The sequence below is a fragment of the Cavia porcellus genome, unplaced genomic scaffold (assembly GCF_034190915.1).
Source record: "Cavia porcellus strain 051 isolate PalLab524CR breed Dunkin Hartley unplaced genomic scaffold, mCavPor4.1 scaffold_9, whole genome shotgun sequence".
NCBI lineage: Eukaryota > Metazoa > Chordata > Mammalia > Rodentia > Caviidae > Cavia > Cavia porcellus.
The window spans coordinates 34,640,673-34,662,861 of NW_026947492.1; the positions used below are offsets into that span (position 1 = coordinate 34,640,673).

The following is a 22,189-nucleotide window of genomic DNA, read 5'->3' on the forward strand; positions in this document are numbered from 1 at the left end:
TGTCTTTACAATCCACAGCCTTCCTGGCATTTTCCTTCTGGACAAACTCACATTATTGCATATTATCCAGCTGGGCTCTTTGCTCTTGATTTGCAACATAAGGCTGGCTAAAAGCCCCCAACAATAGCCATACCACAGACTCAATGTTTGATTGCTTTTTAATTTCTTTTTCAAGATTAATCAGTCCATTGCCCTTTGTCTCAGTCTCAGGCAAGGTCTCTGGGCATGAGCAAAATGCAGACAAACTTTTTGCCAACCCATAACACACATCCTGGGGAGTCCAACAACCAATGCAGTCCTTCCTCCCAGCAGAAACCTCCCAAGCTTGGTCTTTACCATTAGGCTTTCTATCAGCCTTCTGGTCTCCTGAGCTCTGACCAGAATCTCCTCTACAGAACAGCCTAAGATGCTCCAGCTCTATGCATCCAGGTGACGTGTTCAAAACTTTCCAAACTCTGGCCACAAGCCATTTCCACAAGCCATTTCCAATGTTTCTCATTTCTTGAGAAACATGGTCAGGTATAGTCACAGGTACCAAATTCTGTCTTAGTTACTTTTTACTTGTTGCTGAGACAAAATACCTGATGCCAAAATTTGGGAAAGGAGAGGTTTATGGCTTACAGTTTTTGGAGGTTTCAGTCCATACTCAGTTGGCTCCAAGGCAGGCTGGCATGGCTGGGCCGCAGTTCATGGCAGCTGCAAACAGCAAGGCAGAAACCTGAAAAAGAGCAAGACACTCCTATTTGCTGACATTACATTGCATCCTGGCTCCACCCCTATGTGGGTATAGTACTGACACCATCAATCCAAGCACTAGACAATGAACCATCACAAATGCACAATGCAAACTCATGAGGCCTGTGGGCCACAGACATAAACCATGACACGTGTTCATTAGGGAAACTGGCCTGTAGTTCTCTTATTTAATTGGGTCTTTCTCAGGTTTTGGTACTAGAGTAATATTTGCTTCCAGGAATGACTTAGGGAGCATTGCTTCCCTTTCTATTTCATTGAAGAGTTTGAGGTGTGTTAGCATTAAATCTTCTTTGTATTTCTTGTAGAATTCTGCAGTGAATCCATCTGGGCCTGGGCTCTTCTTTGTAGGTAAGGACTTAATTGCATTTTTAATTTCCTTAATAGAAATTGGGTTATTCAGCAGTTTTACATCTTCTTGACCTTGACCTTGAAGCTTTGGTACTTCATATGTTTCTAAGAATCTATTTCTTCTGTGTTATCAAACCTATGAGAGTAGAGGTTTTCGAAATAGGTGTTGATGATCTTCTGTATTTCTACAGAGTTGTAGCGATTTCACTTTTTTCATTCCTTGTTGCATGAATTTGAGCTTTTTCTTCCCTTTTTAAAATTAGGTTGGCTAGGGGCTTATAAATTTTATTTATTCTTTCAAAGAACCAACTCTTTGATTCATTGATTCTTTGGATTGTTTTCTTAGTCTCTATTGCATTAATTTCTGCTCTGATTTTTATAATTTCCTCCCTTCTTTTGGCTTTAGGCTTGACTTGCTCTTCTTTTTCTAGATGACTGAGGTGTAACATCAGGTTGTTTATTTGTGTTTGTTCTCTTTTCCTGATGTGAGAACTTAGTGCAATAAATTTCCTCTGGAGACAGCTTTCATTGCATCCCACACATTCTGGTAAGTTGTATTTGTATTTTCACTTGCTTATAGGTATTATTTAATTTCTTCTTTAATTTCCCTTGTGACCCACTGAATTTCAAGAGTGTGTTATTCAATTTCTCCATGTTTGTGGGACTTTTGAAGTTCCTTTTATCATTAATTTCTAACTTCATGGTGCTGTGATCTGATAACATGCAAGGGATAATTTCAACTCTTTTGCATTTATTTAAATATGTTCTGTGGGCTAGTATATGGTCTACTTTAGAGAATGTTCCATGTACTGCTGAGAAGAATGTGTATTCTGATGTTGTTGGATAGAATACTCTGTATATGTCTATCAATTCCCTTTGTTCACAGGTATGATTCAGTTCTGTTATTTCTTTGCTGATTTTCTGTCTGGTTGATCTGTCCCTTGGTGTCAATGGTGTGTTAAGGTCTCCTGTTATAATTGTGTTATTGCTAATTTGGTTTTTCATTTCTATTAACACTTGCTTTATGTAACTGGGTGCTCTGGAATTTGGTGCATATATATTTAAGTTTGTTATCTCTTCCTCTTGAAGTTTTCCCCCAACCAGTATGTAATGACCTTCTTCATCTCTTCTGATCATTCATGGTTTGAAGTTCACATTGTCTGCAAACAGAATAGCTACCCCCGCTTTTTTGGGGGTTCCTGTTGCATGAAGTATTGTTTTCCATCCTTTGACTTTCAGTCTGTGAGTATCCTTCCAGGTTAGATGGGTTTCTTGTAGATAGCATATGGTTGGATGTTGTTTCTTGATCCAATCTGCCAGTCTATTTCTTTTAATTGGTGCATTGAGGACATTTACATTTATGGTTATAACTGTTATATGTTGTTTTGTTGTTGACGTTATTTTTCTGCTGTTGCATCTTTATCTTTCCATTGTGTTTGTCTGCTTTGCTTGGTGGTTTTTTCCTAAGTGTATCTAAACTGTCTTTTAGTATTCTTTGCAGGGTTGGCTTGGTGATTGTGAAGTTCAGCTGTTCTTTGTCATGAAAAGTGTCTTATTTCTCCATCCATTTTGAAGGACAGTTTTGCAGGGTACATAAGTCTAGGTTGGAAATCATTTTCCTTTAGTATATGAAATACTTCACTCCATGCTCTTCTTGACTTTATTGTTTGTGCTGAGAAGTCTTCTGTGATTCTGATAGGTTTTCCTTTATAGGTGATCTGTCTTTTCTCTGTGACAGCATCTAATATTCTATTCTTTTGTTGGATTTCTGGAATGGTGATTATTATATGTCTGGGTGTAGTTTTATTTTGGTTATGGCTATTTGGAGTTCTATATGCTTCATTGATCCTGATATCAGTTTCCAATCTCATGTTTGGGAAATTTTCAGCTATTACCTCTCTAAATATCCTCTTGACATCCTTTATGCTGTCCCCTTCTTTCTCATTTATCCCTATCAATCCTATGTTGTTTTTCTTTGCATCACCTTGCAGCTGTTGAATTGTTATTTCCTGATTCCTTGTTATTTTAAAAAGATCTTTCCTTTCCTGTTCACTAGCTGAAATCTTGTCTTCAAGGTCTAAAATTCTAACTTCACTTTCACTGAGCTGGTTTTTACAACTTTCAATGGAATTTTTGATTTCTAATATATCTCTTTGCATCTGCTTTATGCATTCAGTTTGTTTCTTATATTGTTCATCCAGGGATTCTACCTTTTTGTTTAGTTCCTCCAATTTTTTAACTTCTTTAGATAACGTTCAGCATCTCTTTCATTTCTTTTATCTTTTCTTCTTTTACCTGTGAGATTATTTCTAGTCTGAATTTCCTTAAAGTTTCCCCAAGTTGCTTCTTTATTTCATTTGCTATTATTTCAGGTATTTCAGGTGTATGGCATATATTTGCTTCTATGTACATAGCTCCTAAGGTTTTTCGGGATGGGCTGGGGGTTTGAGATGCTATTTTGGTCTTTCATTTTGCCTTTTTCCTATATTTCCGTGTTTCAAGTGTTATTCTAAGGCTTCCCCAGGCCTGTTGGAAATCTTCTATGCCCTCAGCTCCTGGGACTCTCACCACCCGGTTTCCCTGATTGAGAGAGGGTCACTCTGGATGGGGCAGGCAGTCCCCAGCCTTGCAGGGCAGGTTGAGTGTGGCAGGAATCTGTGAAATTCCTTGGCTAGTTGGAGCAATGATTCCAAATTCCTCGGTTAGGATGGTGTAGGGACACACCTCAGGCTGCCCAGTTTCCAGAATTAAGGGCACAGGCAGGCCCAAATCCCCAGTCTACCAAGCATGGCAGGAAGCTGGGAGGTTGGTGCAGGCTGGGTCAAGACCTGCTGAGCTGGTCTAGTGCAGCAGGAAGCAATAAAGTTCCCTGGCCAGGGCAGGAGCAAGGATCTTAAACTCGTGGGGCTCATGGGGGGTAGTATGGGAACACTCACCCCAGGCCACCCAGTCTCCAGAACTGAGAGGGCAGGCAGGCCCAAATCCCCAGAGTCTGCCGATCGGGGCAGGAATCCGAGAAGTTGGTCCATTTTTTCACTTTTTAAATGGGTCTTATAATTGAATAACAACTGAAAAATGATAAAGCCCAAGTGTGCTCCTGATTCTTTAAGTGCATATTCCTGTGACTGTAAAAAATGCAACTTGACTTTAAGTGCTTATCACATTCACAACTTTGAGTTTAAAAGCAAAGTTTTGAGATAGGGTAAAATAATTATTTTCTCATTTTAATGGTTGAAAAAAGAACCAAAAAGTCCTAGTCTTGATCTTTTTTTGGTACTTGTTTCTATTTTATAACACTTTCGTGCATTATTTCATACAAAAATTTTTGAGTCATGTTTCCATTCCTAGTACTTTTTTTCTATTTTTTTGGTGCTAGTGTTTAAACCCAAGCACTTAAACATAGTAGGCGAGTGTCCACTGAGCTATACCTGGGCAATACACTCAATATTTCCTTTGTGTTTTTATAAACCCCATGATCCTACCTCATGTGTCCCTTAATTTTAATTTTTTTCTTTTTCTAATATTCCCCATGTTCAATTATCACTTCTTCTCCCCCTAATTTTCAAAGTTTCTATTTCCCACAAGAGAAGCTATACAAAATAACACATATAGAAGAAGGGAATAAAACATTAAGGAAGTCATTAAAAGTCAGAAAACTGACAGGAAGAAGGAAAGAAGGTTAATAATTCCAGAAGAGAGATGGCGAATGATTGTTCAGGTAAAAATCTTGGTAATTTCTTGTCATTTTTACTTCGTCTCTCCTGCTAACTCAGAAACCCATCTGCTGTTCCAGAATTCCCCTTTAACTGAAGGTCATCTTTTGCTTGAATCAACTTTTGCTTCAATCTTTGCCTGAGTTAACTTTTGCTTCAATCCAGTTCTCTTAAGAGAAAATTCGATTCTCTTAGAAAAAAAATTGGAGTATTTTTTTAAAAGCAGAAGTGAGTATCTAATAAGGATTACTCCCTATATGAAGGAAAAATCCGATATAAAAAACCAAACTAACCAAATGTAGAAAGTGACTAGGAGCAGTTCTGTCTAGTCTGTATCAGTAATGTTCCAGAAAGATAAAAAGTGATATTGTATTTCTTGAAAGAAGAAAAATGTTCTATAAAGAAGTATTTGAATAAAAAGGATACTCTTGATAATTAAGAATGTAATACCAGAAAACCATCTATAGCTATATTAGAAGATAAAGTTGAAATTTCTTGGAATATACTGCAAAAACATGTGATGCTAACAAGTGCAAAAAATAAAAAATTAGAAGAAAATTATGGAATGTCCAGCATCTAAAAAATTTCAAGAAATGGAACCCTCAAAACAAGAAATAAAATTATCTGAGAAATGAGACAAAGACTCATTTCTCTCTGAGATGAAAAGGGTTTAAAGAGTGTCCAGCATTATGGAGGGAAAGAGACTATTTCCAGTAGTCATATTTGAAGGGCTAATAAGGAAAATATTCAGAATCAAAGTGTATTACATGTTTAATAACAGCTACATAAACTAGAATCTAGAAGCTCTAGTGGCACAATTGGTTAGCACGTGTACTTACATAAAAAACTAGAATCTAGCAGAGCAAGGCCATCCAAATTATTGTCAAGCTTGAATTCTTTACTCAGTCAAGCTATCGAATTTGAGGGGAGGAGAAGTCTTTAGGCATAGCTAATCTCAAAAAATTTACTTTCCATACACATATTCTTAGTCAGCTTCCGGGAGATGTGCTGTAGTAGAACAAGAAAGTAAAATTAATAAGGAGGAAAATCTGGAATACAGAAAACAGAGAACCCAACACAAAAATGAAAAAAGTATATTCCTTGGGATGACAGGAAAAGGTAGATTCAGAGACAGCATAAATTTATAAAGCCTAGAAAGCTATTGTTTAATCTTAGTAGATTAGAAGGCCACAGAAATGATTCTTCAAGGTGCTAAAACCATTCAACAAAAGGATGAGAGAAGAGAGGAAGAGAAAGCCTAAGGGTGGGTAAAAGGAGGCATGGGTATGATCAAAATATATTATACATGTTGAATTGTCCCTGAAATCATGTGAAACTAGAAGGAGGTGTGGCAGGGGGTGATGGAGGGAAATGATTAAAGGTGTTATGTGCAAGCAAAACTTTGCCAAAATAAAACCCATTAATCTGTAGAATTAGTATACCCTATTATACATGTAGGGAAAATAAGCTAAAATTGAAATCACATAGCATGTTGAACATACTAAAATAAGATTTATGTGGAAGGAGATAAAAATTTGGTTGAATTAGTCATGTGTACATGAAGCATTAAACACACAAAGATAATTTTAATTACCTGATTTTAGGTCATACATAAGCTGAAGCAGAAACCTTATACCATATTACACTACTGGTCTTAGCTTTCAAAAGCATTTGCATTGCCATAATGTTAATGATAAATAGGTAATCCAAGAAAGCCATTTATAACTCTCTTGAATTATAAAGGACTGTGCAGTATGCTTGTGCGCACATACGTGGATGTATGTGTGAGATGGGATTAGGGTGAGACAGGTGTAGAAGCGTGGTGTGTGAAAATGAGCCAGTGGGGTATCCGTAGGTAATGCCAAACCTGAAAAATAAGAAATAGCAATATAGCCACACTGTATCTATGTCTGTGTCTGTATCTCTGTATCTTTGCATTATGAAATAATCAGCTAGAATAGCTGAGTTGAAATTTATTGCCTTTGCAGATCAGATAGTAGGAAAATAAAGGACAACAATCTCTCATTTTGTAATATTTTATAGAATCTTTAAAATGTATATTTACTATCTCTATAAAAGCAAACAGGAATAAGAAACAAAATAATAGTTATCTGTAAAAAGTAGTTATAAAAATACTTTTTATGTATAAAAACTACTTGTTACCAAGCTAAGATACATGTTTATTATCTCCTTAGCAAATATTACTATCATATATTTGGTTATTGGCCTTTCATTTCACTTTTTAAATTTACATAAAACAACAATTTTGTTGGCTTTGAAGAGCTCTGATGGCTAAAGAAATCGCAAGTGGACAAAAATCTATGAAAAATATTTGTGATATGGAGGCATAGTCTTCAAATTTCTTGGAGAATTATAATCTGTCTGTGAGCTTAAGAAATTTTGTTAAGTTTTTTTCTGTTGATGGCATCATACTACAACTAAGGATAATGTCTGGAAATTTGGTATCAAGATGGGTAAGACCTATAAAGAAAAGCAATTTGATTCTCTAGGCCTCGCAACACTGGAGAGGAAGATGGTTTATGAGGTCTTTGGATGCCATTTGAGTTCTTCATGCAGGAAGTATGGACAATTTTTAAATAATTATGACATACGGGACATTTATTATAAGAGGCAACAGCATGAATTTCTCATACGTTAGTCCTCCTTAACAGTCTCCTTGATAACCTTTCCTTCCGCACTTTTTCTGCAAGAACTTGTCTCCCTTTGGATTTCCACTTAGTGATACTGATAACACTTGGACCTCTAATTTGACTTAAAGATTTTTTTAGCTCCAAAAAAGACCAAAAGACACAAAGATATGTATTAATAGGTGATAAAATTCCCCATTATAACATTTTGATTAGAAGAGAAGCACTTTAATTTGTTATCACACATTGTGATGGCCCACCTTGAGGGCAGCCAAAATTTTGACCACTGTCACCATCACAGAAGTGCTCCTTCCCACCTGGCATCTTATAACCTTTTCTTTTGAAGTTTGAAGTGACTTTTAGGATGACAAAAGTCGGGCTTTAATTGTCCCTGTTCACGCAACATTCTCTTAGCATCTGGCGGTTGTGCTGGAGAAAGCCCTCTGTGTAGCTCTAACCCCTGCCTCGGCTCCCCAGAACACACTCTCACCTGGCTGCTGCTCATACTTCCGCTTTCAACAGGCCGTTTCCTCTGAGGAGCTGGGTTAGATGTCTCTGCTGTGGCCTTAGCATGACAGCAAAAGAGCTGCTAACAAGGAGATGTGTTAATGGACCCTTTCTCTCTTTAGACTGTACGAGCAGCTCTGTGAAGAGTACTACATTTTTTACAATTTATTTTTTTAGGCCTAATAAAGTGCCTGAACAAATATGGGAGGGCCTCAGCAAACGTTGATGACTTGGGTGAATTTGCTGTTTTCCCTGCTTTTTAAAAATAACTGCACACCATTATATTGGTGATTGATTATGCAGAAGAGAGTTAGTATTTTCTAATTCTTTACCATATCCCACTGAGAAGCCATGTTAACCTCTGTGTGAATGGTTTATGAAAAGTATGGCAATTGCCACTCTCCACAGGTTAAAGTCTGTAAACTGCTTAGCTTTCGTAAAGAAGTTCTTGGAATCCATTATCAAATAAAAGCATCATCATTTTATAAATAGGAATTCTAGAGACGGTGAGACAACATCTAATATATCGAGGAATGCATTAGGTAAATGGCAGGTCATTTTGGCACATGAAAGTGCTCCTAATATGATTTGTTCACCATCTTTCTGTTTATTGCAGCCGAGGTACTGACAACAGACTAACTCACCGGCGACAGACAGTTCTTCGTGAGAAGGGAAGAAGATTAGCTAATCGAGGACCAGCATACATGTTTAATGATCACTCAACAACCCTATCTATTGAGGAGGAGCGCTTTTTAGATGCAGCTGAATATGGCAATATCCCAGTGGTGCGGAAAATGTTGGAAGAATGTCTTTCCCTCAATGTGAACTGTGTGGATTACATGGGCCAGAATGCCCTGCAATTGGCAGTGGCCAATGAGCATCTGGAAATTACAGAGCTTCTTCTCAAGAAAGAAAACCTTTCTCGAGTTGGGGATGCTTTGCTTCTAGCTATCAGTAAAGGTTATGTCCGGATTGTGGAAGCAATTCTTAGTCATCCAGCTTTTGCTGAAGGCAAAAGGTTAGCAACAAGCCCTAGCCAGTCTGAACTCCAGCAAGATGATTTTTATGCCTATGATGAGGATGGGACCCGGTTCTCCCATGATGTGACGCCAATTATTCTGGCTGCCCACTGCCAAGAATATGAAATTGTTCACACTCTCCTGCGGAAAGGTGCACGGATTGAACGGCCTCATGATTATTTCTGCAAGTGCAGTGAATGTAACCAGAAACAAAAGCATGACTCCTTTAGCCACTCCAGGTCTAGGATAAATGCCTATAAGGGCCTGGCAAGTCCGGCTTACCTCTCACTGTCTAGCGAAGATCCAGTCATGACAGCTTTAGAACTTAGCAATGAGCTGGCAGTGCTGGCAAACATTGAGAAAGAATTCAAGGTAGGTCACTAACACTAGGGACCTCACCCTTCACAGATCAAACTCAAGTTTGTTTACAACTTCCACGAAGTGCTAGGTACTGTGGATACTTGGTAATTTCATATTTTTTATCCATAAGCTTCTTATAGTTACAATAGTTAAAGTTGTGATGGTAGTCATATTTGATAATCTATCTACCAGATAGTTTTCATTTATTGTGACTAGTCCTTTTTACAACCTTGTAGAAATACTAGTTTTTGTTCAAATGCAAAAATGAAGACATAGGAAGGTTAAGTAAAGCTCAAGTTCAAGAGTTCGAAAATGATTCAGCTGGGCTCAGAATCCAAGTATGCTATACTTAAAGACAGGTTCTTTTTTCCATAAAACATGGTTTTGTATTCAGAGCACAGTGACAAATGCTGCAGAAAGATAGAAAACTTAACGAAGTCACAGTTTGAATTAGAGACAAATGCATACATGAAAAAATATAATAAAAAGTGAGATGAAACCACTTAGGTAAAACTATTAGAAATGTGCTATAGAAATTCAAGAAAGTAGTGTATAGTTTCTATTAAGATTCAGCAAACTTACATGTAATTTGGCGGCTGAGGTGTAATATGACTAAATGAATGGAATTTCGGGAGTCAGAGAATGAGGAAAAATATTTTTCAGGACACAATAAGAGCAAAGGCAAAAGCTTACAGATATGAGTAAAGTAGAGAAACTTGAATAGCTGCTTAATGAAATGCACATAGAGATAAGTGGAGTTAGGTGTTGCCATTGTTCATTTGTCTGTGCTGCATTTGGAGAGGATGAGATCTCAAATTTTGAGCTCATGAGCATTCCTGCAAACACTTCTAAACTCCCTTCATGGGCTACTTGACCTATCTTGGAGTGTGCATCATGTTCTATCTTTGTCATTGTTTATGATGCACCCTTCTCTCACAGTATACTGTTTTTGATTTGGAATCATGTCTAACTTATCAAGTACAGTACTTAACCAACTAAATAATGATCCAATTTTTCCTCTCTTCTCAATGCTGTGAGAAAGTTTGTATCTACATCCCAAGCCTTGAGAGACTGCTGTTTAAATTTCATCTGAGCAGCTTCATTTTTATTGAAAAAATGTTGTCATTCCCCACCTTGAGATGTTATGAGTCCATGTGTCCTCAGGTTCTATCTTTCAGGGAAAGGAAGAAAAAGAGACGGCTCCCAAAAACCTCAGTGTGTGTTTGGCTCCCAGGATGGAGGCTGCCTGGCAGCTAAAACAGCCAGACAAACAAATAATCCTTTCCAATCCCATCTCAGATTCTCTTTTACTTTTCTCAGGACTCCCAGGACTTAGTGATTCAGAAAAATTAGCTTTTTAAGTTCAAGTTAATGCATTTTTTTGAGATCTTATTCACTAAATTTTATAATTTGTATCTAGTTTTTAATGTGATTCCACTGCTTAGGTTTCAACTTTTTGTTTCCGTTACTGAATCATTGTCACACACTTCTAACCACTAAAGACTGTCACGTTCTTTACTTGTTTCATTCATTTGTTGGTCTACCTTGTCTCAGCCCCTATGTTACATGAGGATGGAGATGTGGAACAAAACACAAAGACAGTTCAAGTCTGTAATCCTGCCTTAACTAGTTTATGACGTCATTGAAGAGAGCAGACTTTGATGTAGTAACCACGCTCTTGAGCATGACCTTAATGAGTGAGGAGTGGGACAGTGACTCTATTATGGCTTAGATCTGAAGCATCCCTAAAGGTTTCATGTGCCTGGAAGAGAACTGGATTAAAGGGCATTACTAATATAGCTCAATGTGCTGTACACGGGGGCTTGGATGGAAGAGGCAGGCCACTGCGCTGTTTTTTCCTTTCTCTGCTTCCTGACTGCCATGATATGAGTAGTGCTCCTCTGCTAGGTTCCTTTGCTATACTGTTTCTGCCTCGGAGCCAGCTTACCCTTTAAACTGTGAGCCAAAATTAACCTCTCCTCCTTTCAACTGTGGGTTTCAGGCCTTGTACCTCAGTGATGAGAAAAGCGGGTAAGACAGGCTTAAAGGTAGAAGCATCACATTTCACCTTTGTGTGAACCATTCATTGCCCCTAGTTGCATTGGAAAGTGTGGAGGTCCACAGGATATGAGGGTTTCCAGGTCTGGACACTCCTTTATTTGTCCATCACACATTTTTCCTGCTCACAGAACTGTTACATATGCGGCTCAGGCACTTCTTCATTTCTGCTGCTGTGGAGTCTCACCGTCTTCAGCAGTTGCTTAGATATTCCAAGTGTGATGTCTATGACAGTGTAAGGGCAAAAACATCTCTCTGAAAACATAAATCTGTTTAGTTGTGTGTTATTTCAGTGCCTTTAAAAAATCAGTTTCAAAATTTAAATTTGTTTACTGTTAAAAAAGGGTAGCAGTTTAAAAGATATTTGCCAAGTATACCAAGAACTTGAAAATTAGCACTTTCTTTGATGAGATGCCCTATTTGAAAGGTCCTTATATTGCATGAAGAGAAAAGGACAATTCTTGGCTTTAAAAAAAACCTCTTGTTATTATTATTTAATTAGCACATGTTTTCAGTATATAATGATTTCATTATTGTTGAATTGGCTTTATTGTTTTTAAAGCCTTTGACAAATGCAGAACCACAAAACACGTTGTTGATTTGCCAGCTACCAAGCTGTAGATTACATATTATATTCTCTCCCGACTAGTTTGGGGGACAGAGGTGAGCACATTCTCAGGAAAGGTGAGCTGCATGAGATCAATGTGTCAACTCTTAGGGAAGCCACATTCTTCCACCACCCACAGCTGCTGTGGCACTAAGTCTGTTCCCAGCAGTCCAGACTCTTCACAGAAAGATGTAGCCTGACAGGGCTAGAGAAGCGAGTGTCATTGAGGTGGGCTTGCCTGCTAGATCTGCAGCTTCTACTCTTTAAAAATAACTTATTTTGAAATGATATATAGCCGTGTTAGAAACTAGCAATAAAAAAATGAAAGTTTAAAAAAATCATTCCTAATTTTGCTACAGGGGAATAAATACTGCTATGCTACACACAGGCTGCTGTCTTTTTTTTTTTTTTTAATAGGTAAGCTCCTAGGAATTTCAAGAAATAAAAGTGCCTAGAGTGTTGGCAGCTCAGACCTGTCTGGCTTCCCAGAGACCTCAGTGATGTGGCTGCCACAGGCTAACTTTCTACCTATTCTTCAAATTCTTTTGCTCCCTTTATACCTCAAAGACACCTGAAAAATTCTATGCCATTTTAAAATTGATAACTGTTTTTTGTTTGGTAAGTTTAAAGCAAGATTTCTGCATGGTGTACACATGGCCATGAACATAGAACTCTTAAACTGCCCCTTCGCATGTATGCAGGGAGTTCACAACGCTGTAATGGTTTTGTAGCACCAGTGAGCTATCTTAAAAATAACTGAGTGACTTCTTTACATTCAGAGAAGGCACATCTTCCTTTTTATTTCCTGAACTTGTATTTCTACTTCAATTTCCTCTACAACTGTGATGTCTAATGTAAATAGGATTTTTGTTTGTTTTTGGTACTGGGGACTAAACTCATGACCTTGTGCTTGCCAAGCAGGCATTTATGCCACTGAGCTAAATTCTCAGCCCTCGATGTCTAATGTAATGGCTTCTTACTATTAAGCTTTTTGTAGCTATTTATGTAATTTAAATTGTATATCTGTGTAAATAAAGAACACATATAGAACTATATGTGTGTATGAAATTTTAGAATTTACTTCTTGTGATTATAGGGTACAGGTATTTAAAATATTCTGAAAAAAGTTACTGTTGACATATTAGTAGATTATCTAATTGCTCAAAATTACAAATATAAGCCAATTTTAAAAAGTAAATGTTAACACTATGAAGTAAAATTCTTATTGGTAATGCATTTTTAGTGTTCTTAGCTATGTTGACACTTTTGCTGTGTATTTGATGAAGGAAGAAAATTCATACATATTAAAACTACTTGATGTGGCAGCTAGCATATACCCTTTGTTAATAGCATTGGGAATCATCAAAGATTTTATAAAACAAAATTGGAAGAGGATTTATTGAAGTTGGAATAAACATTATAAAATTTAATAACTATAATAATGTATTACATGCACTGAATCTGAAAGAAAATCACATAAAAGTGTATTCATGATTTTAACAAGGGTTCTGTGAAAACTCTAAGTCATGAAAATCATTTCAAGTCAAACTGGAAAGTTATCCTCGCTAACCTTTATGCTTTGCTTATTTGGGATGCTTTTATTTTCTAGTTAATTCTTGTCCAAAACATAAGTATTAAGAATACTTTAAAAGAATCACATATATTTATATACATGATAATCAATTTTTGTCTATACAGGTCTTCCCTTACTGCAGGAAATGCGCTCTGAGGGCCTCAGTGGATGCCAAACCTTGAAGAGCAATAGACTTTATGTACATATACTATTTTTCGAATATATACTTTCATATGTAATGCTCTTCCCATTTTTCTTCTACATACCTTTACATATTTAGTACTGTTCTTCACTAAACACTTTTTGTCCTTTTTGAAAGTTGAGAATAACAACAAAACTAACACCACTGTTTTTATTCATGTTCTTCACAACTTGCTGTATACCAAGCAATAGAGAATCTCCATCTAATGATTAATCCAGTACCAACAGCTCTGATAGGCTTGCTACATTTCCCTGTACACTTTTGTTGAGACTTAGTGATACACATTTTTCATATACATTTTTGTTGAAGCTTAGTGATAGAAAAATCTCGCATGTTAACTTTTGGTAGTATGCTTTTAATTCGGATGTGTAATGAAGTGTGTAGATAGAAACAAGGATCATATTTACTATATATCATCTCCTTATATATCATCTCCTCAATTCTCCAAAAATTGTCGAAGTGTACATCCTTCTTTTTTTTTTTTTTCTTTTTGTCTTTTTCCTTTTTATTGGTACCAGGGATCGAACTCACGACTGCCTGCTTGCAAGGCAGATGCTTATGCCGCTGAGCTAAATCCCCAGCCCCCATCCTTCTTGTTGTATAAAGAAAAAAGATCTATTTTTAAGAATCACATTTTGGGAAAATTAAGGATCTGGGAATGGATTCTCTTAAAATTATCAGTGATTGACTAGCTCTTGGAAAGTCTTCATGTACCTAAACTTGAAGGCAATTACCTATTTCATGACCAACAGAGAACTTTCACAGCGATTTTGTAATCTCCAAAGTACAGCTTCTCAAAGCTCCTACCACATTCTCCCTTCCATGATATTCCAGGATCCATTAACAAAAGAGACCAAGAAAGTTAATTTGGAGTTTCTCGGGCAATTTTAGCTTTGTTCCTAGAATCTACCTTCTAATTATTTTGTAACTCTAATTATCAGGACTGGGGCTGACTCCAAAGAGTTACATCAGATCACAGCAGAGCAATGTGTTATTTAGATGGAGCCATAGCAACAAGAAGAAAACCAATACGCCTTGGGGTGTTGTAGACCTTTAAAGAGGATGAGGGTAAAATAGATTCAAAAAGATTTTTACCTTAACTGTTATTTCAAATTAGCTAAAAAGTAGAATTTTAAATGCCTTCCTTACAAAGAAATGATAAATTTTTGAGGTCATAGATCTGCTAATTACCCTGATTTGATGGTCATTGTACAATGTATGAGTGCGTTGAACATTATATTTACTCCATATAAGGGGCTGGGGATTTAGCTCAGCAGCATAAGCACCTGCCTTGCAAGCAGGCAGTCGTGAGTTCAATCTCCGATACCGATAAAAAAGAAAAACAACAACAACAACAACAACAACACAATATTTACTCCATATATAAGCACAAAATTGTATTAATTAAAAATAAATGAAACTTCTGAACTTGATAAAAACTTTTGCTCAAATTGAATTTTTAATATCGAATATTTATCACTGGTTTTAGGTTTTAATAGCATGAAACCTCAGTTGTCTTGAACTTAAAATTGGGTTAAGAATAACTGGCAACAAATGCTAAATTAGCGAATAAAACATAGAACCCTAGAACTTTAACTGGCTTTGATGCTTAAAAAGTATTTAGAGCAAATCTCCTGGCTTCACTCCTTGAATCAAATCTAAGCTCAGATTAAGGATGGCAAATTTAAAAGGGGAGAGATCAATTCCTTCCAGTATCTCTGTATGTCCCTGTAACTTATGTCTCCAAACCCTCTTTTGCACTTTTACATTTTAGATTGTAGTAACACACAAACGTTTCCTTTACTCCTCCCTAAATCATTTTTATGTTTATTTTTTACTAGTACATGTTTGCAGCACACTATGTTTAGATTTATTTTAGAGAGGAGGTATATGTATTTATCATATCTTAGTTCTTTTTACTGTCCTGCCCCTCACCTATCTATCTTCCTCCCTCCATCTCTATGTCCCTTTTCCATCTGCAAAAGATCTAAATTCTTGTTTCCTGTTGTTGCCTTCTTTCTTGCCAAAATCATTTCTTTCGCACAGCAGGATGATTCTCACTCTGTAGATCTGGATGGATAACACTGCTGGAGCGATTCCAGCTTCTTCATATCTTCCTAGAGGTCTGCGCATCGACACACACATGGCCCTCCAGATGCTGCTGCCTCTAACTTAGAGAAAGAGGATGATGCCCAAACTCCTGCTGTGTCTGTTTCTAAACTGTTGCTATGTTCTGGCGTATGATGTTTGAAAGTGCCTGGCACTGTCTGCAAGATAAATACTGTCGGAGAAACTGGTTGAGTAGAAGAGTAGTTTTTGTTAGCAGGAAGCTGGTGTGACCATCACATGTCTTACAGGATGACGGAGGCAGTCAGTTCACACAGGGAATCTGCCAGGTAGAACTACAGTATTACAAGCATGGTCCTGAGATCCTGGCCAAAAAAGAGAAAATGTAGTTTTATGGAAGCTCTGTTTATTTGTCTAGGATGACATTATTTATATGTTTAACTTCACCAATACATCAGTCCTTCAAATTTCCAGAATTAGAAGGCCAGAGAATGAAGCAACCGTTCCAGGATTATATAGCTAAGAAGCGGCAAAGCAGAATTCAAGTCCAGGTGTGCTTTTCCCCAACCATATTCCTTTCTTTATGTCAGCCAGCAAAATTTGCTGATTGCCTCCTATGCACCTCACACCATGCTAGGCTGTGAGGACTCAAAGACAAGTAAGGTAGAACCCTTGTCTGAAAGGTTATTTGAGTCTATTCAAGAGAGGCAGATATGTAAACAAATGCCGTGAAATAGTATGTGCTGTGTGTTCTTGACTTCGAATTTTTTAGCATAGTTTGAAATGGATGAGTAGAGAAAATTTCATCCTGGCAGAATTTTATGTCCATGAAAAGACATAATTAGAAAGGAACGTTAAATAAGGGCACCCATCTGCTTCATCAGAGTCCCCAACACCTGAAGTCACTTGTTTACCTTCATTCTTGCTCTTTTAACTTTGTATCTTCAATGGAGCCTTAAAAGTTATATGATAGGGAAGAAAAAAAATGGTTATCTAACATTGCATTAAGTTAAATAAGCAGACATTGTTGATGTTAATAATCAACAGAAAGGTTAGTAGCAGCATATGTATCTTAAAAATGTTTTTAAAGTTATTTAAAATTGTATTGCATCTTTTTACCTTTTTTGAAGGATACTGCCTACCCTATTTTCATGTTCCTCACAGTCCCTCATAGGTGCTCTGTAAATGTTGCCAATTATCACCATATCAAGTCTTGACAGAACCTGGTGATCACTGTGCTATTTAATGACAATCATTCTGAAGAACAGGAAAGTCCCAGAGTGACACTTGGCCCCACAATCAGCCTAGCCATTAATCACCATCTGGAGAAAAATATTCTATTGCTGATCACAATTGTAATGTGCATAACCCCTTTTTACACAATTCTCATTTTAGTAAGACTATGATATCTACCGCAGCATCAGTGTTCAGACATTTGTTGAAGGAATGCTTTTTATTTCCAGTACATTTTCAGATGAGATGTAGGAATCCCAAGATGCCTTTATATTAATTAGCAAAGCCTTGGGAGGAGGGACTGAGAAGAGTTAATAGGGCTTGTGAAATAGTGAAAATAATAACAATAATGATCACTATTAATCAACATTGCTCTTGTCTAGGAACCTGACATTTCCTACTTTGAATAATCTCCACAGCAACTCTTGAAGGTGGGCAGCAATATCACTCCCATATTACCCACGAGAATTGTGAGGCTTTAAGAGATAAACCATTTATGAAAAATTACATAGGTAGTAACCAGATTGAGTCCACTTTCAAAACTAAGTCTGTCCTGCAAAGCACGCACAGTTGATTTCTAAAAACTAATCCATGTGATTTTTTCTGACTCTATTAATGTTTATAAAAAAATAAACTTCATTCTTTATATAGAAAGAAGAGTTAGATTAGAGAACATAATGTTTCTTTATCTATGTGAAGTTCAATGATTTTAGGTTGACCCTTAGGATGGGTCATAATTTTTTCAGTGATATTTTTAATGTTTATAGTTTCTAAACTCTGTTTTATTAGCTCACTATCAGTCATTTCTTTTAAATTGGGAGATTAGTAGGCAAATGTCCATTTTTAATTTATTATCCATTTCATATTTATTATGATTCAAACATAAGATCTAAAATTAAATCAACCCATCACCTTTAGTTTTCCTCTCAGGGAGCCAAAATCAGCATTGCGTGCTGACTAATGATGTACTCAACATTTTATTTTATGTGAGTTGACATGATAATTTAAAAACCTTAAAATATGAAACTTAAAATATTTGCAAATGGATTGCTATGCTGAGAGATCCTTGTTTATACTTCTGAAAGCAGGTTCTTACTCTTTATTTTATTTAAAGAGTTGTTTTTAATTGACAATGTTTTAAGAATTAGCAACAACTGGAAAAAATTTAAGTTTAGATACTAGCTACCACAGAGCTTCTGAACATGACTTTTTCAAACTGTTAAAAAGTATTGCTCACGCTTTCTGTTAAAAAGTGTTGCTCACGCTTGAAGGATCATGTTCTTTCAAAATGTCTGATTTCACTTCAGTTTTCTTTAGAATTCTAGAGAACATTGGTTTTGGCTATTACTTTGTTACATTTAAAAGGAAAAAGCACACTTGTGAAATTGAGTTTTGTAAGCAAGCAAAGCCAGGTGCATTGAATTTTGTTATTGCTCCATGATATCTTATAAAAATCTAGTAATGGCTTGTTTTCAGAGTCTGCCACTGATGACATACAATGAAATAATTACCGTGCATTGAATGCTTGATAAATGTTCAGCACCATGCTAAACACTTTGCATGCGTGACCTCCTCAACCCTTCTTTAATTTTGCTAATTTGCAGTTCTCTGATCTGTAAAATGAGAGTTAAAATAACACGTATAGAAGAATTTTTTAACTTATTTAAGGTCATGTTGTTAATAAGTGGAAAAGCTGGGATTCGATTACAAATGTAGGAGCCATGCTGCTAACCATTATGCTATAGTAGACTTCATCAATGTGCACTTCTGCATCTCGAGATTAGTCCCCATAACCCTAATTGGCTATGTTATGAAAGGCAGAGTTGTTTCCTCATAATCCTACTTGCACTATTCAATAAGATCTGTTTAGGAATAGTGTGAGCCATTGTCAAGTAAGATATGGTTTGCTTTATTAGTTTACTTTCATAGAAACGTTTTGAACTTATAGTTTAAAAAGTGCCTCCTGTGCAGCAGTTACTAAACTTTGAAGTTCTTAGTGTGCTCTACAAAGAGCCTCCTCCGTGTATGCTTCACGCATACACAGCAAGTTGCTATGCCCAGAGATACTCCCCCAAAATACTGACAGTGGTGGACCACAAGAATCACACATATTTCCCTATCATATTCCTCTCATAATCAGTCTCAGGGGCCATTTCAACTTACAATACTTAACAATTTTAGAATGGGGAGACACTTAACTTTGAATCTGCAAAGCTGACTTTAAGTGCAAATGTTGCCACTGAAACTGTGACTTCAGAGAACCCTTTCTTCGTGTGCAAGATAAGAAGAGCATTTGTCCTGCTTGCCCCTGCCTCACTTATTTTAAAGATGCAAATAGGAAAGTTTTCTACAAATAATATGAATTAGCACTATTCTTGAAGGCAAAGAGTTTGTGGTCAGATTTAGGTCTAAAGTCGGATGCTGACACTTCCTGCATGATTTTGAACACACTGTTTACCTTCATTGAGATTATTGTAAGATTAAATGAGATATTACCACCTTGTAACACAACAAACTCTAACAAATAGGTTTTCTTGATTAGTATTTCAATACATATGACCTTATCTCAGTGGAAGTAAATACAGAAGAAGAAAATATTGGAAAGGCTTGAATGAAGATATGAATAAATGTATAGAAGAATGACATGAATTTATAATAATCTGAGTATGACTTGTACTTGTGAAATATTCTTAACAAAATATTAGGTCATTGGCAAAAAACTTCAACAATAAAAGCATTTTTAATTAAACTCCATTTTCTCCAAAAAGAAGAATCTTAATTTGCAGAGGTTAGAGCTCATTTTGACCTTGTGTTTGACGCATAAACTTTTAAAATAATAATTTGCTAAAACAAGTACTTGATGTGTGCTCACTTTTCTCTGGAATGTTTCAGAATGTTCTAGTTCTCATGTGTTCCAACACAGTTTACTAAAATCTTACAAAGATATAATTAATATATATTATGAATGTAGCAATAGAATCATGACTATAAATGTATGGAAAGAATGATTATTATGCTATGAAAAAAGTTGCTTGCTTTCTATTTCTCCTGAATCAAGAGGTAGTTTGGCATAGTACACTTATTTTAAATGAATTTACTATGTTTGGGGCAAATTTCATTTTTTAAAGTCTGAAGAAAATTAGAGTGATAAAATATTTTAGAGCTGAATTAGCTGGACAGCAATTGGAATGTAAAAGCATTAAAACTAAAATGAGATATCTGAAAAATTATGTGTAGGATAGTAAAATGTGATAATTTTTTATTTTGCTTTGTCTCTTCTTAGAATGACTACAAAAAGCTGTCAATGCAGTGCAAAGATTTTGTTGTTGGTCTCCTCGATCTATGCAGAAACACAGAGGAAGTCGAGGCCATTCTGAACGGGGACGTTGAGACGTGCCAGCCGGGTGATCAGGGCCGTCCAAACCTCAGCCGTTTAAAGCTTGCCATTAAATATGAAGTAAAAAAAGTAAGGTCAGGCACGAAGCCCATTTTCATTATTTTAGTTCTTAATGGTCCTGAGGAAAGATAAAATCCTGCCATTTTTAGATTGAGCTGAGTTCTTCCAATTAGTAGTTTCCGTATATGAGCCATAAGCAGACTAAATGAATCTTAAGCATCCAGTGAGGCATTTAACCTACATTACTGGTCAGTCTGTAAATCTGTACTTATTTACACAGATCACACTGTTTGCTGATTTAAGTTATCATATACAGTTACTTTGTGTATCCACATTATGAAGCATTCATTAGGTGATAAGAACATCATTACAGTATTTCAGATTCAACACTAACTCCTGTCATAAGGTCATTACATTTTAAGTAGTCTTTTATGTAATCAGAGCAACTCCAGGTTATATTAAATAATCAAACAGCACAGACATGCTACCTCACAATCTGTCATGTTTTTAATGGAGAGCAATTAGCTACTTATTAATGTTTCTCTCCACAAATTTGTATTTTGGACATGTTCATATATATCTGTTGCCAAAATGAGCACTGGACACCTTCATGTATCAACCAATAAGTATGCACCTCATCTTCTTAAGAGCTGCATCTCTGTATAATTAACCATTTAATAAGGTTACTATTTAAGGGTATTCATTATATTCTTTAGATTTGGGTTATCATAATTTTTAATCTTTTTGTATAGTAGACATATAGCTTGCTTACTTGCATGAATTTTATCTGCAGACAAAATTTAAATATGAAATTGCTATGTAAAGTTTTTATTTTGAAATTTGAAAGTATTTGTTGTTTCCCCTAGAAAAAAGGTGCACCAATTTATACATATCACTGGAATATAAAAAGGCATCTTTTATCCACCCAATGGGTGCTCTAAACTTTACCATTTAGAGCAGGCAAATATTAGATTTTGTTTTAGTTACCTTTGAAGTTAACCAGTCTTAAGACTCCTTTTTATAACACATATTTTGTATAACACTTTAATATTCTTATATAAATTTTTAGTTTGTTACTGCTTTTTTTATGTTCAATAAATTTATTTAGTTGTATATAAAAGAATAGTTAATAAAATTTATTAAATACAATAATTTTTAAAACATGAAAAATTAAAAAGTGAAAATCAAAGTTACTATAACTGAGGAAGTTTTGAGCATAAGAATAAAAGAAGCTATCAGTAGAACAAAATAGGTCATCCAAAAACAGACCTCTACACAACTGGGAACTTCGGATAACATACTTTGAGGTATTTCAATTCATATAAGAAAGTTGTATAAAACTATTTTTAGAAAACATATTTACCCACCTGGGACAGATAATCTTTACATCACTCTTTCTAGGTAAAAGGATATAGACACAGATAGATAGATGGATAGATAGGTATAGATAGATGCCCTTTATAAAATATTAGTGAATCTTTTTATAATGTTAAATTTCACAATTGTATTTGCATGCTTTCAAAGTTCATTCATCATAAGAGAAAAGTTTGATAAATTAGAAACTTCAAATTTCTATGATCGTATTAGAACTTCTTGCTGTCTTGTTTGATGCCTGTTAATTAGATGTTTTATCTTTGTTTTTATTCTAACTATATTTTCCATGGGAAAGCACAAAACTAAATATTGTCAAAAATGAAAATG

The 22,189-nt window shown here is 35.9% G+C and overlaps 1 protein-coding gene across 1 annotated transcript in view; it reads left to right on the forward strand.

Annotated features, from left to right (window-relative positions):
* Trpc6 (transient receptor potential cation channel subfamily C member 6) overlaps positions 1-22,189 on the forward strand; it is a 102,630-nt gene that overhangs the window by 56,052 nt on the left and 24,389 nt on the right. The window contains 2 exon segments of the mRNA NM_001173032.2: positions 8,589-9,363; positions 20,375-20,557. Coding sequence (NP_001166503.1) covers positions 8,589-9,363; positions 20,375-20,557 — 958 coding nt within the window.